The 15,936-nt window shown below is 45.6% G+C and overlaps 1 protein-coding gene across 3 annotated transcripts in view; it reads left to right on the forward strand.

Annotated features, from left to right (window-relative positions):
- Positions 1–15,936, forward strand: part of TRIM66 (tripartite motif containing 66) — a 55,319-nt gene that overhangs the window by 31,539 nt on the left and 7,844 nt on the right. For all 3 annotated transcript variants that reach the window (XM_049650453.1, XM_049650461.1, XM_049650469.1), the window contains 3 exons: positions 1,705–1,822; positions 3,260–4,164; positions 5,543–5,704. In XM_049650453.1, the coding sequence (XP_049506410.1) occupies positions 1,705–1,822; positions 3,260–4,164; positions 5,543–5,704 (1,185 nt within the window). The remainder of the gene's footprint in view (positions 1–1,704; positions 1,823–3,259; positions 4,165–5,542; positions 5,705–15,936) is intronic.

The raw sequence follows: 15,936 nt of genomic DNA on the forward strand, positions 1-15,936 counted from the left end.
TGGTGGTATCACCTTGGAAGAGTGTGTGAAGGAAGAGGACAAGAAATCTGGAACCCAGGGCAATACTATCATTTTCAGCATAGACAAAGGAAGAAGAGTAAAGGACGGTGAGAAGAAATAGTCATAGATAGCATGAAAAATAGGAAGGTGTGGTGCACATAAATGAACAGTTTCACATTTCAAGTCGTCCACATTATTGTCGCTACCTAGGTGAAAGAGGAGTAGTGAAGAGAAGCCTTGAGATTTGGGAATCAGGAGGTCCCTGATGATCTTCTGAAAGAAATTCCAGCAAAACAGGAGGGTGAAAAGCTAGACTGAGGGGCCTTAGGGGAGGTGGGGAGGAATTAGAAACAAGTGAAAAGAGGGGAAATAAGGTAGCTTGAGAAGGGGATGGGTTTGGAGGATTGATTTTTTTTGTTTTAAATGTGGAAGGCATTTGTGCAAGTTTCTTTGGGAGAAGAGGTTGATGATTGAGAAAGGAGACGTGTGGTGGAGTGAGCATCCTGAGAGGGCAGGAAGAAATAGGACCTAGAGTGAACCAGTGGACCCTAAATGGAAGGGGCACCCCTCTGAGAAGGAAGAACAGGAAGGTCTCAGTATACTGTAGTTAAGGTTGGAGGTACATATGGTACCAGTTTGGGGAAGTTTGTCCTTTGTGTCTCTTGTCCTTTCTGAAGTAGGGGGTGATAATAGGAGAATTAGGCACTGGGTAAGTAGAATTGAGGAGAGAAGTGTGGACTTTAGATAGTCATCGAGGACAGTGGAAGAGGAAGCCAACAAGAAAAGAAGTGATAAGAAAAAGGACTATAGGGTGCCCCCGAGGTTAGTGATCACTGAAGTGGCCCCAGATAACATGGCTTTGGGATGTCTGAATCGACGTAAGGCTAATAGACTGTGGTGATGCAGAGGGAGTTAAGCGCTAGTGATACTGTTACTGAAAATGATGGGAAGCTGGAATGGCCCTAGGGACCAATGGCACAGGGCTTGGGGAGTTCGGTAAGGTTGAGGAGCAAGCATGCTCAGAAAGAGTGAGAGCTAGTTAAAGCAGGGGCCAGTTGCTAGAGATGAAGGTCTCTAGAAGATGAAAAGGTCTGGGTGAGGTGGCTGACCTGAAAAGAGGGGTGAAGGTGATTGACACGAAAGAGAGGAAGGAAGAGGCCAAGACGCTGACTGAGGCATTGGTTAACTAGATGATGGCAAGGGTGAGTTGGATGCTTGCCAAAATCCTGGATAAATGGAAAAGTTCATGATAGGGGATAGATGGAAGGGATGAGGGAGGAAGAGGGCAGTTGTTAGGATGGGGTGTTACATATGGATGGAAGGACAGCAGTGGGAGCTCAGAGAATGTCTGCCTTTGTAGGCTTTCAAATCAAGGTTATGGAAGAATGAATGCAACTCTTGAGAGGGCTGCCAGGCAGGTGATGTCTGAGGGAGAATTATAGACCATTCAAGGCCTGAAAGATAAAAGTATAGGGGATCAGGAAACCTGGATAAGAGGAAGGGGATGAGCTGGTAGGGGCAGGGAGGGAACAAGGTCAGGGGAAGGGATGTGAAGATACCAACGTGCAAGGAAATGAGCGTATGGGGGACCTGAGGCTAAAGACCTATGGCTTTGAGCCCTTCACCCTGTCGAAGAGTGAGGGAGAGGGAGTTGTCATTCAGGTGCAAGATGCCCAAAGAAATGACCTTTGGCTCTGTTGTCAGATTGTGTTTCAGATGCAGCGATTGCTGGAGACAAACTGTAACACAGATCCTGGCTCCCCTTGGAGTATCAGATTCACCTGGGAGCCTAACTTCTGGACCAAGCAACTGGCTTCCCTTGGTGAGTCAGGGCCCACCCTGTGGGCTTTTACATAATTGCTAACAATGAATAGAGAGCATCTTCTTAGCTTACTGGGTAGGTTAGCCTAATGCCAAGAGAAGGCACTCCCTGAGACTGCCAGTGGTCATGGAGTCACTCAGCAGACCATTTTGTTTGTGTGGGAGTGAGGTGGGGTTGAGGAGGGGGACAACTTAAATAGCAATGGCAATGCAGGACTTTTGTAACAGGACCAGTTGAAATCTGAGGTTTCCATTCTGCATGAATGTCCCTGTTACCTTGGTTTCATTGCTAGAGGAAACAAGACAGCGGCTCTGCTCTTCAGACTGCTGTATGGCAGTTCAGGTGAACCTCTGTCTCTGTGGCCATACAAGGGTATTCGTGTGCGTAGGCACAAAATGGGTATCAGCAACCAGGTGAGGGAAGGAGGGAGGGAGAGGGATAGTGTCCACACACCTCCTTTGGAGTCAAGATGGAAACAGATAATCCATGGCCCTCCCTGCTGCAGTGATTTTCTGGCATTGAGTCTTTAGACAGAATGTAGACAACCTGAGGTTGTACCTGTGTTGATGGCCCAATGGTAGGTTTGTTAAGCTAACGGCCAACTGCTGCCTTCATCTGGGTTGTTAACCTCTATGGAAGGTTTTTGAACTTGACAGAGAGAAGCATAATATTTAGATTTATTCTTTGCTTCCCTCTCCACTTTGATTTAATTCAGCATACCTTTGGCAGGCCCTTGCTGTGGGCCAGCACCCCATGCTGGGTGCTGAGGGATCAGAGATGAATAGAACACACCTCTGGCTCTCAAGTTGTTGGGTCTTCCCTAAGCAAGCCTCATCAAAACAATGAGGCGAGGAAGCCATGAGATTGAGCTAGGCCTATATACTGTCTACTAATACACGAAGCCTTGGGACCTCGGGACAGTGCTCGTGTCTGCTACTGACCTGGTGTTGGAGCTCTCCGACTCTGTCCATCCTACTTGCCCAAAACACAGCCTCCCAGACCTATATTTGGAGACTTATTCATTTTTCCCAGGGTCAATTCTCTCTCCTTTGCTACTCTCCAGCATACTACCTCCCCATCCCCAATGTTGACTTTTTTTTTTTTTTTTTTTTTTTTTGGTCTGAGCCTGTGTTAAAAAGGAGTGGGTGCTATTTGAAGGAGTCCATGGTTTCTGTAGCGGGATACAACCAGTGAGGACTGAGCATCTGGTAAAAGCTGAGCTAATGTCTCAAATGTCCCTGGCCCCTAAAGGTCCATATTGGTTCCATTGCTGACAGCATTCTAGACCAAATCTTAGAGTTCAGGGGTTGAATTTTCTAATCTCTGCACCTGGTACAGGTCCACTGACTGATGTCCTTTGGTCCCGGGAGCAGGAAGTGGCAAGCAGGGAACAACTGCAGATTCCCTTTGGAAACATTCTCTATTCTGAATTTTCAGGCTGTATAACTACTGAAGGTGGACAGCTGTCCCGGGCAGAGACTCCTGCTTATGGAGGCTTACAGGGACCGCCATCCTTTTATCAAAGCCATCAGTCCCCAGTGGCACAGCAAGAGACTCTCAGCCACCCCTCACATAAGTTCCAGTCTCCAGCACTGTGTTCCCCATCTGTGTGCTGCTCCCACTGCTCCCCAGTCTCGCCCTCCCTCAAAGGTCAGGTCCCCCCACCTGGCATACACTCAGCTCACAGCTTCAGGCAACCCTCTGAGATGGCACCCCAACAACTGGGGTCTCTGCAGTGCCCTGCCCTGCTGCCCAGGGAGAAAGAGCTGGCTTGTAATCCTCAGCCACCAAAACTGATGCAGCCCTGGCTGGAAACGCAGTCCCCTGTGGAGCAGGAGAACTCGTCTCAGCGGCCGGGGCAGCAGCTGACTTCCCAGCCAGTGTGCATCGTGCCCCCGCAGGATGTTCAGCAAGGAGCCCATGCCCAGCCCCCCTTACAGACCCCCTCCATCCAAGTCCAGTTTGGCCACCACCAGAAGCTGAAGCTCAGCCACTTTCAGCAGCAGCCACAGCAGCAGCTGCCACCTCTGCCGCCTCCACCGCCCCCACCCCAGCAGGCACCGCCGCCACCTCTACCTCCATCCCAGCACCTGGCTTCTAGTCAGCATGGAAGCCCGCCTGGGCCTGCCTGCTCCCAGAACATGGATATAATGCACCACAAATTTGAGCTGGAGGAGATGCAGAAGGACCTGGAGCTTCTCCTTCAGGCTCAGCAGCCCAGCCTGCAGCTGAATCAGACCAAATCTCCTCAGCACCTTCAGCAAACCATTGTGGGGCAGATCAACTACATTGTGAGGCAGCCAGCACCCATCCAGTCCCAGAGCCAGGAGGATGCCGTGCAGGTGAGCCTCAGGGTGGCTTGGGACACATGTCCTCCCTGTCCTGGGATCGCTCGGCAAACACAGCCTCCCCAGTCACAGGAACACAGATTCTTCATCTTAGGGTGGCCTTAAACTCAGCCCTCACATTTCAAGTCCTTCCTGGGTTCCCCTGCCCATCACAGAAAAGCTCTAGAGAGCATAGTACTTTGCCCCAACATAGATCTGGGCTCAATACTCTCCAGAGTGGCCTGGCTTAGCCCTGCCCTCCTAGATGATGCTAGGGACCTTGTCCATTAATAGAATCTTCTGAGCTGTGCTAGACTCCTGCCATTGCCAGGACAGAAGGGAGGCTGTTTCTTATCTTTATAACCTCCCACTTCCCTGGCTGGGAACTTAGGAATCTCAGGTGAAAGGGGAGAGCTTCAGGAGCGGTGGGAGGGCATGCCTTTGATTCTAGTGGGCAGCAGCTTTCTAACACTACCCAGCTGTGGACTTAAAATTTACTTCAGATATCTTAAGCTGGGTATGTTTTATATATACTATACGATTTATCCTATCAACAGTGTTAGGTGGGCATTGCCATGTGTATCTTATAGGCGCAGAAGAGGGGGTCAGAGAAGGCAAGCACTTTGCCTAGAGATCATAAAACATTGAGCAACAGACAGAGCGAAGGCTTGGATACCGGTCTGCTGACTGTAATTCCACAGAAGAGGCCTCGTTCTCTCCCTGGGGGAGTGATGAATGCTGCTCCTGTCTTCTCTCAGTCACGAGCCAACTGAGGAGGTACATTTGTACCTCTGGGATCTTTGCTGCATTCCACATCTTCATCCTTAACTAGTGCTTTTCTTTTTTTCCTGGAGTTTCCTGTTCCAGCCCCTTCTCCCCATCCTTTCTCACTTTTTCCCCAGTGGTATGTCCTTTAATTCTGTAATCACGTTTGTATCTTCAAAGCAGCTCTATGGACTTTTACTTTATTATGAAATATAAGGCCTCACATTTCTGCTTTAGCACTGACAGCGTCAGATCATGCTTCAGATGTTTCCCTCTGAGGCTCAGTTCCTTTGAGGAGATATGAAGCCACCCTCATGATGGCAGAGAAAGGTCTAGGGTTCACTGAGGACCACAGGCAAAATGGAAGTCAGAACCATTAGGATTGCTAAAGTGAATACGGCAGGGTTAGCCCAGAATTCTTGGTTTGGGTTCTATCTTGAGACTCTCATATTAGGATGTAGTCTCAGCAAGAGTTTAGATAAGAGTATCTTTCTTTCTGAAAAATTTTCAAGCAGGTCACAATGTATAGTTGATGACAATGGGTAATGCAGGGTGGCCATCAGCCTTTGCTGCTGCCATTGCTACTCTTTGCGGTAAAACCCACTCAAATTCTTATTTTCTTCTTCAGGCTTCAGATGAGCCCCCAGCATCTGAAGGTCCAAAGCCAGCTCTCCCTCTTGACAAGAATACTGCTGCTAACTTGCCCCAGGCGTCTGGGGAAGAAACCCCTCCCAGTGTCCCCCCACTGGACAACACCATCCAGCACTCCTCTCCAAATGTGGTGAGAAAGGTACTAATGGAGCCCGCATTCCCTGACCATGGGGGACCCGCTGCCACCCAAGAGCCTGGGGCCCTGGATGAGGATGACTGGGCTGGGGGGAGGAGTGTCCCTGTTCCATCCCTGGATATTACGCAGCCCTGACTCATGCTGTCTGTCCTAATGAGTCTGCAACAGAGTCCTCCTTCACCCCATTTCCACTCCCACACGCACTTAAAATGACAGCAGTTGTCCTTCATTTAGGGTGGAAGTGGTAAAGGGAAAGGGAAATTACACACTTACACAGTGCCTGGAATGGTGCATGAGCTTCACAGTTCTGTGAGGTGGGCACCCCCACTTTCTAGCTGAGGAAACTGAGGTCCAGGGCCCTATAGTTTGTAGACAAGAGGGGTGAGGTTTATTTAAAACCGGGTTTGTCAGAATCCAGAGACTGTTTTTTCTCTGCAATGAAAATGGGGGAAGTATTTTATGTGTCCCCACAACCCAAAATTGATTGGCTTTAGAATTTGAATCAGTGGAGTTTTTTGGGTGAGTGATTTGTAAGGACATCCTGCAGAGGTAGCTGAGCATCTAGGGGCACTGAGAATTCTGGAAGATAAGCTACCCTTCCTGTCCACCAACTTACCTGCTTGCTAGAAATGTTCATTTACCCCGGCAACAGCCCAGAACGCCACAGCCCATCAGCTGTCTTCCCCTTATCCCTGCCCTTCACCCTCACCCCTGTCATCCTCCTAGCTGGAACCTCATTGATGTGTTGTGCTCCCCACTCAGCCTGCCCTGTGTGCCTTGGCCTGTTTCTACTTGTCCTATTGCCTTCTTTGGCCTGGTGCCTCCTCTCAGCCCTGCACTTGAAGCTGTGTCAGCTCTTCGGTACCCTCCCAGACTGCATGCTTAGCCCTGCACATCCCCCTGGCTCTGTGGCCCCAGTACACAGTTGTCCTATGTACCTGCCCCTCACTGTGTTTCCCCCAGTGACGCTGCTGCCATATGTATCTTAGATTAGTCTATCCCAGTGACACTTGAGAAGAGACTTTAGAAAAGCAAGGGATGGCGAAATGAAATGGTAACTTGGAAAACCCTGGTGATGCTTGAAGTCTGGCCCAGGCCTCTGGTATTAGTGGTTGTTTGCCTATGCTGGGCCTGTCCTACCCTATTGAAAATGGTTTGGCCTAGAGGCCATAGAGATGCTATAAATAGGCCCTTTGTGGCTCTTCAGGGTTTAACTTTTTACACTTAGGCTGTTTGTCTATCGATCCATCCATTTATTCACTCACTGTTTTATATATATACATATATATACATATATATATACACATATATATATATATACATATATATATACACACACATATATATACTCATATGTATATATACTTATATATATGCTAGTATATGCTAGATGTTTTGCTAGGTTCCAGGCACATATCAGTGAATAAGATAGTCTCACACTGGAGCTTACAGTCTAGTGGGAGAGACAGTTAAATAAGCAACAACAATAAATATGATAAAAGGCTGTGATAGTCACTGGGGTGTATAGAAGGAGCACATAACACTGGCAGAAGAACTCTTCACAGAGGACTTCCTAGGGGACATGATTTTTAAGCTGAGGTTTGAAGATGTTAGGCTAGTGAAGAGGTGGGGAGAGGGCTAGAATAAATATCCAAAACAAATGGCTAGTAGGAAAGTCCAGAAGTGAGAGAAAGCCTGGGGTGCTTAGGGGGTTTCAGATAACTTGGCTTGGTAGGAACATGAGGTGTACTGTGGATGGGAGTGAAACCAGAGTGCTTGGAAGGCCTTGTAAATTATGATACAGAGTTTAGGATTCAGTCTTGGGGGTTGTGAGGAGTGAATGAAGGATTTCTAGCAAGGAGGGACATGGTTTGAATTAAATTTTAGAAAGTTCACTTTAGCTGTAGGAAGGGAGACCAAAATACAGAGAAATAAGAGAGGCTAAATGGAATCAGTAACAATGGGTATAAGGAGGAAGCATGGACTTCAAGAGATCAGATCACAAGAGCTTTTGGACTTGAAGTCTGATTGGTGATGGAAAGTGAGGGAGAGAAAATCCTTTGGCTTGACACCCAGGTCTGTCTTGCCCACTGAGTTGCCATTCACTGAGATGGGGGCATGGGAAGAAGGGCCTATTTGGGGGGAGGAAAAAATTAAGTTTGAATTGTTGGTGTTCTCCTGTGGAAGCTACATAAGAAGATGACCAGAAGGCAGCTAGCTCTAGGTGTATGTGGTTCAGAAGGCAACATGGGGATTGCCAGTGCTCAAGTGTAGTAGAAGCCACACAGAAAATGCCACTGCTTATTTAATGAGTCTTGGTTCTGTCCCCACACACAGTACAAAGGAAAGGAGGTGAACCGTGTGCAAGCATGGAGTCCACGCTGCCTGTGTGGGTAGCCCACAGGGATCTCTGATCAGCAAGGGGATGCTGCCCTACTGTGTGCCTTTGGGTTGGCAGTGGGGTTAGTGAAGGTCCTAGGAACTCTGACTTTTCATCTTGACCTGCCCCTGGCCCTTATTAACCCGGGCTCATGCAGAGGTTTGGAGGAGCAAGTGGCCCAGCCTTTTCCTGATGTTTTATAGGCTTCTTCATGGCTTGGACTCCCCGAGAAAGGAACCTCAATGTTGCCATCCTGGCCCAGAGCAGCCTTTGGGTCTACTTGACTGATAGAGGTACTGGTTATACACAAAGCTACTGAGATCAGAGAAAGGGCTTTCTTTTGGTGGGAATTCATTGTCTGAAAGCTTGGATTAGGCACGGTGGAGGGTATGAAGATTGAGGACACCAAACAACATTTTGAGCATCTTATCATTAAATGATAATACTTTGTATAGCATTTTTCTATCTCTTCCCATAGGTTTTTACATGTATTTTTCCATTTTATGTCTTTGTTTATCATAGAAGTGTTATGAGGAAGCCACTTTCATATTCCCCTTTGAAAGATGTGGAAACTGAGACACAGAGAGGTTAAGTGACCCACCTAAGAGTTATATAGCTGAGCATTGGCAAAGTTGGGACCAGAGCATGGGTTGCTGGCTCTGCTCGTGCTCGGGGACTAGGTTAGACTGTCTCTCCCCGTGTACTGCAGTGTGACAAGTACGACTCCATCTGGCCGCCCACGTGCTGGATTTTCCCCCTTACAGTCGTTGGGAGTAGCCTGAGGCCCTGCTGGGGAGAGCTCTTAGGACCCAGCCTCGTTTGGTCTTGGTTATCTCTATCTGGTAAAGGTGTTTTAGCCTCCAACCTGCTCCTGAGCCTGTGATGGCCTGTGAGTGCCAGGGAAGTCAGAAGTCTATGTGAAGGCCACGGACCAGAGGAAGCTGGGGCACCAGGCATCTCTCTGGGTGTTCCACAGCGACTCCTCCATGCTCTGAGCTGTTCACTGATGTTACATCACCACGAGGAGGACTTCCGCTACAGCACAGCAGCTGTGCACAAGTACCTGGGGGTTGGTGCTGACTGAGCTGATGGTGAACGCATTGCTGCTGAAAGTGAGATAGGAATGTTTTTGAATGGGTTTTCTAGTGGCTTGAGCTCAGCAGTCTCGGAAGGAGATCATCCCACTACCTTCCCTGCATCCAGCAAGGTGTTTTGGAATGAATTTTGACATTTGCCTGGCCCTCACGGTTGCCTAATCTTGGTTTAGCCACTCTGAAGAGAGACCACGGTTACCACACTACAAAGAATACCTTATATCCCAGGTGAAACTGGAAGACATTTTGATGGCTGCATTTTATACTTCTGAATGAGTTAACTGCTGAAGGACACACATGCAATCTTTTCCTCAGACCTCTCCTGAAGTCAAGGCTGTGGGCATCACAGAGAGCCTGTCTGAGCCGTAATTCAGCTGCAAGGGGGACCTCTCTTCCACTCACATGTGGTCCACATCCTCCACGGAAGGCTGAGCAAGACCACCAGGATGCTGCTTATGGCTTCAGAGGAGTCTGAGATGTATTTTTAGTAAATGATGCCCAAGCAGTAGGCATTCCTGTGGTCTACATTAGTAAGAGTGACGCAGAAGAGGAAGGGATAATGACTCACATGAAGAGCATTTATATCATTATCAAAGCACTTTGATGCCTGAGTTTTTAATTTGATTCTTATAACTCAAATGTACATTAACCTGTGGAGGAGGAAATTAAAGTCCAGAGATGGGAAGTGTCTTGCTTTAACTCATACTCTAAATCTTGGCTTACGTAAAGGAAGTACTGGGTGTCCTGCCTTCATAGTCTCCAGATCCATGGCCATGGGCCAGGTCATGGCTTCTCAACTCCAGCAATGATCATTGCCTCATAGCCCGGTCTCAACAGCAGAATTTGCTCAGAATCTTCCCAGGGCCTCGTGAAGCTTTCTTAGGGCACAGCCTGAGTTCTGGTCAGCAATTGCAGAACTATACAGAGTTCTGCTCTGTCCTGCTCAGAAACCAAGCCAAGTATTCCCCAGGTCTGGCTCCCTGAATTCTGCAACTTCTAGGAAGGCTCTTTCCTCTGTTCTAGCCTGATTTCACTTACAGATCAAATCTAAGATCTTTGTCTAGGTTTCCTGGTCCATGAGAAAACAGGTCCTTGCTCCTGGGCCCTAAATTTCCTTACAATGGACTGGCCAAAATATCTCTGGCCTAATTCTTCAGAGTCTCCAAGGCTAGGGTTTGAGTGTTTCATTCATTCTGGCTTTTACTTCAGATTTATAGGAATCAGCCTATTCCTTTCCTCTTCCTTCCACCTCTGACTCTAAGATCCTCTTTGCCATTTCTGTTTTTCCTGAATCATCAGGACACTGGACATTCTTCAGTTCTTATCTCTTCATCACCCATGAATGTTTTCCCATTTGATTCTGGTCAGTTAGCATGTATTACCATAGTTATATCCAAAGGAATAGTCTTTTTTTTTTTTTTTTTAGATTTATGATTTAATTTAATTTAATTTTTTAAAATTTACATCCAATTTAGTTAGCATATAGTGCAACAATGATTTAAGGAGGAGATTCCTTAATTCCCCTTACCCTTTTAGCCCATCCCCCCTCCCAAACCCCCTCCAGCAACACTCTGTTTGTTCTCCATGTTTATTAGTCTCTTACACTTTGTCCCCCTCCTTGTTTTTATATTATTTTTGTTTCCCTTCCCTTATGTTCATCTGTTTTGTCTCTTAAAGTCCTCATATGAATGAAGTCATATGATATTTGTCTTTCTCTGACTGACTAATTTCACTTAGCATGATACCCTCCAGTTCCATCCACATAGTTGCAAATGGCAAGATTTCATTCTTTTTGATTGCTGAGTAATACTTCATTGTATATATATACCACATCTTCTTTATCCATGCATCCATCGATGGACATTTGGGCTCTTTCTATACTTTGGCTACTGTTGATAGTGCTGCTATAAACATGGGAGTGCATGTGTCCCTTTGAAACAGCACACCTGTGTCCCTTGGATAAATACCTAGAGGTGCAATTGCTGGGTCGTAGGGTAGTTCTATTTTTAGTTTTTTGAGGAACTTCCATACTGTTTTCCAGAGTGGCTGCACCAGCTTGCATTCCCATCCAAAGGAATAGTATTAATTTGTATAAGAGCTTTTCATTCAGCTGGGGGACCACTCACTGTCCATAAAAGCTACAACTTTGCTATTAAAAATCAACTTGTGAAACAACTTGCTGGGGAAATGAGTTCCTTCCTCAGGTATCTGATTCAGTTGTTTGAAGATCTACTAATGTTAAACCAGTCTACCCAATCTGAAGCTTTGAAGCACTCAGATATTCCATGATTTAATACAAATCTGTATACCTCAATCCTTAATGTCCTCATCTGTTTCTTTCAACCAGAGTGAAGGCCTTTAGTGTATTTCCGAGACTTAACTTCCAAGTCATTGCTACCCTTTCCTCTGTACATTTACAGGGCAATCAGTCTTTGACAATCCTAACTACTGGGGCAAGAACCCAGAAGTGAGCAGGCAAAGCTTTGGAGCAGCAACAAGAACAGATGTCACAAAGCCCACACATTATTTCTGCATGAGATCATAAGGCCACACTCAGGTGTCTAGTATAGAGGTCTTGACAGTAAACTTAGTTACATGGTTTCCTTTGGAAATTTTAGTTTTCCTACATGGTAGCAGTAAGCAGAGTGAAGCAAGGAGTCAGGACTTCTGTAATGTCAGCTAACGACAAAGGAGAAGACAAGAACCATCACCTGGAAAAGTGCCACAGTGTGAGGTCATTTGGTGAAAGGACAAGCTAAGCCCTGCATTGCCTTATAGCATCACTGAACTACAGCCTACTCCAGCAACAGAAGTCCATCCAAGCTTGTTTCTGTCTTTAAGGAGTGGTCTCATTAGGCTTCATGAACTCTATTTAATATGACAGGGTGGTGTGTAAAGTGTTTTAGAAGTAGTCCCATTCAAAATAATTTTTTAAAGCCAACTGCATTTTGTTATTGAAAGAGGTATGGTTCAGATATATGGAAAATTAATATCTGTGGAACACCACCCTATTTGTGCTGCTTTATCCCCAGCAATATTATCTTGCTGTAAGAACCTGAAATTTATATTAAACTCAGGGCATGTGCATTAAGTGTCTGTTTATTGACTTCTCTATCATGTTTTACTAGAGCACTAGCTTTCTAGCTAATGGCACAAAAGCAAGACCAGCCAGCAGGCTTTTAAGGCTGGGCCCAGACTCCTAGTCTTAGGCCTATAGAAGCTTGGGAAATCTGTGTAATTGCTCTGTGTCTCAGTTTCCTTTTCTGTTGAATGAAAGAACAGTGCCTTCTCCAAATTTTGATAACATCATGTGACAATCCTTGTAATGATATAAGTAAGCACATTGAACTCCAGAAAAAGACCCAAGTGGTGAGGATGGGGATGGAGGCGGCAGGTGGACGAAGGATTGCACAGGTGACTAGTAGAAGAGGCTGACAGACAGTTCAGGGAAGTCGTAGGTCAGGCAGGTTGTGGATGCTGGTGGTTCAGACAGATTCTATAGGTTCCAGGTGAGGTGATTTAGACAGGTCACAGGTCAGGCAGGTGGCAAACAGAGATAAAGAGAGAAAAGAAGAGGAAAGGGACACATATAGGAACATACAGCATGGGGGAAGGAAGAAAATTAGGAGCAAGTGAGGAGACACTATGTAAGAGAGGTAAGAGGCTCGGAGCAGTCTCCCCTTGTACCACAGAGATGACCTGAGCTGATTTCAGAGTGAATGTTTTTGGCATTTTTGACTTCTCTTCCTCCCTGATCTAGAAAATAGTTTTTCACTTGCAGACTTCAAAGTACATATTTTGCCTCATGAAATCTGAAGGTTTTACATGTGAAGAAGAAGGAAAGGTGTCATGTAGCTGACAACTTGGAAGGGTCAGTAGTTGCCATTTATAGACCTTACAGTTGGCCATATAATTTTGCCTTCTCTCCTTTGATCTCTGAACAATCCTGGTTGCTAGAGAGGGCAGGCAATGTCATCTCCACTGAGAGATGAGCACCTTCTGTGTGTGAGGCACCAAATGTCAGGAATGGCCATATTCTCAAGCCTAGTGTGCTCTCAAGAAGCCCTGTCCTTCCTCCCAGGCCCTGGTTCCTCAGCCTGCTTTCCTGGCCCGGAAATTTGATTCTCCCCTTGCCTCTACTCACTTTGCAGCACTGGCAGCAGGGTAGAAAGGAGGTTCTCAATCCTGTGTTTCTTCCTACACATGAAATAGTTCCTTCCATTTTAATATTTTGCATCTCTTCACTCCAGAGAGCCAAATGAAGTATCAAAAATAACTAACACACAGCATACATATGTTCCAGAAATGCAGCTGTATTTGTATAGCCTATAGAAATGGGGTGGTGCTGGCTTCCTTATAACACTTTCTCTGAGATCCTGGAAATTTCTCAGGTTCTTTTTACCACTACTAAGGCTTTCCCCTACTTCCTGATAGCTGTGGTCTCCTTGAGATTGAATGTGAATGTGGACTTGAAAAAGACTAGTCTAGTCTGCAATCTCTTAGGACATGTTATTGACCTTGTGCTGTGTGCTCGGTGTTTATAGGAGCAGGTTCAGCAGGCCCAGCTCACAATAAACTGTGATAGAATTTCCACAGTTCTTCTAGGGCTCAGTACTCATGCCCTCCTGTCCTCTATCATTAAGTCATACTTCATGATGCACAATAAATAATCAGGACAGGGGAGTAGATATCCTACAAAGATATCCTACCATTAATCTGGAGATGTAGAGATATCCTGCCTCTAATCTGGGGAGCGTTGTCTTTGGGGATTTAATGTTGTGCATATCTTGTGACCTACAGCACATGACCATTATTACTTGGGATTGTCCCAGGTAGATTTTGATGCCCTTAATGCTTGGCACCAAGGATCTCACACAGAGCCATCTATGTCATTGGCAGATGAGATGACAACCAGAGTTGCACTAAATATACATGTCAAATGGGGAAAAGGTGAAAGAAACCAGCTCAAAGGGTTAGACTGTCCTATGTTACAAAAGAGATTCCAACAATCTTTGGGTATTCTTTAAAAAAAATTTTTTTTTCAACGTTTTTTATTTATTTTTGGGACAGAGAGAGACAGAGCATGAACGGGGGAGGGGCAGAGAGAGAGGGAGACACAGAATCGGAAACAGGCTCCGGGCTCCGAGCCATCAGCCCAGAGCCCAACGCGGGGCTCGAACTCACAGACCGCGAGATCGTGACCTGGCTGAAGTCGGACGCTTAACCAACTGCGCCACCCAGGCGCCCCAATCTTTGGGTATTCTTGTAGGTAGATAAGGAAAGATCGAATCTTAGAAAGCTGTGGTAGTATATAAGCAGGACAGCAGGGAATGCCAAGGGATGCAGGCCAGGGCATGTTTGAGGCGGCTCTTCCATGCTTAATCTACCCAATTTGCTCTGAGTATTCTCCCCATACTTTGTTCTCCTCAATATTCCTTATCTTGGGACTTAGACTATAGAGCAAATGGAAGCCTTTTTATTGAACACTATTGCACTACCAAGGAACATCTAAAAATAAAAACTTTTCTTTGGAGAAACAAAGGTATTTAGCTTATCTGCTTTTCGAATTGGGAATTAAGAATAGAAAATGTAAGCTTTACTAAAGCAGTTAAATAATAAGGGAAAGGTGTTGGGAGAGAAGAGGAAGAGATGATAAGAAGAAAGGAAAACAGGAGAGGAAGAGGGAGCAGGCGAGGGAAGGACAGAGGCTGAAGTGTAGAGTGTGGGAAGGGGAGGGGAGGAAGCACAGGGAAGGACAGAGCTAGATGGGCCACAGTCAAGAGTGTGGCTTCGGGGCCAGAGATCTGGGTTCTAAATCTGTGAAAATCCCACATCAAGTATCATTCTTAGTTGGTGGAATATAGAAAGGATCCCCCGAGATTAGGAACAAGACAATTCAGCTACTATCGCTGCTTCTATTTGACCTGGTACGGGAGGTCTTAGCTGGTGGAGTAAGGCCGGAAAACACAGGAGAAGGAAGAAATAAAACTTAACTCTTCACAGATGACATGATTTGTGTTCACAGAAATTCCCCAAGTGACTTCAGCAAGGTCTCTGGTACCAGGTCAATATGCAAAAATCGTGTTTCTGTGTGTGAGCACAAGTAAAGAGAAATAGAAATATACAAAATTATGTGTTCAGTAGCATTAAAAACTTCAGATGCCTTTCTGAAACTCATTTTTCTCAAGTGTAAAATTAGGGCCATAAGAAGAAGAATAACAATAACAATAATTGCAGCAGCATTAGCCGTAGCTGGGGTTTGTTGAGTACCTACAATATGGCAGATGTTCTAAATCTTTACATGGATTCTTTCTTTTAACCTTCACAACAACCCTTTAATGTTTGTTATGAGGATTAAGCGAGGAAATGTATGTAAGACACTTAGCAAATTTCCTTACATATAATAAATGCTCAATAAATTTTAGCTATATGAAGACAACCATTATTTTAGAGAGATGCATAGACACAGTTTTTAATAGAACTAAGCTGCTATTTGTTTGGTTTAAGATTTGTAGAATAAAAAATCACACATTATGTTGTTTTTTAAAATTGTAAATAGCTCATTAATTCATTTATTCAGCCAGGGACTGCTCCTGAGTCTAGAAATACACTGGGTAAGCAAAATAAGTAAAATCCGTGCCCTAATAGAGTTTACAATTCATGGAGGAAACGGAGATTAATCAAATGGTCTTACAGCTACGAGAATACAGTATAAAAAGGAGTTATGAGAACACAAAAGAGGGAACCAGGCCTGGGCCACA

The sequence above is a fragment of the Panthera uncia genome, chromosome D1 (assembly GCF_023721935.1).
Source record: "Panthera uncia isolate 11264 chromosome D1, Puncia_PCG_1.0, whole genome shotgun sequence".
Lineage (NCBI taxonomy): Eukaryota > Metazoa > Chordata > Mammalia > Carnivora > Felidae > Panthera > Panthera uncia.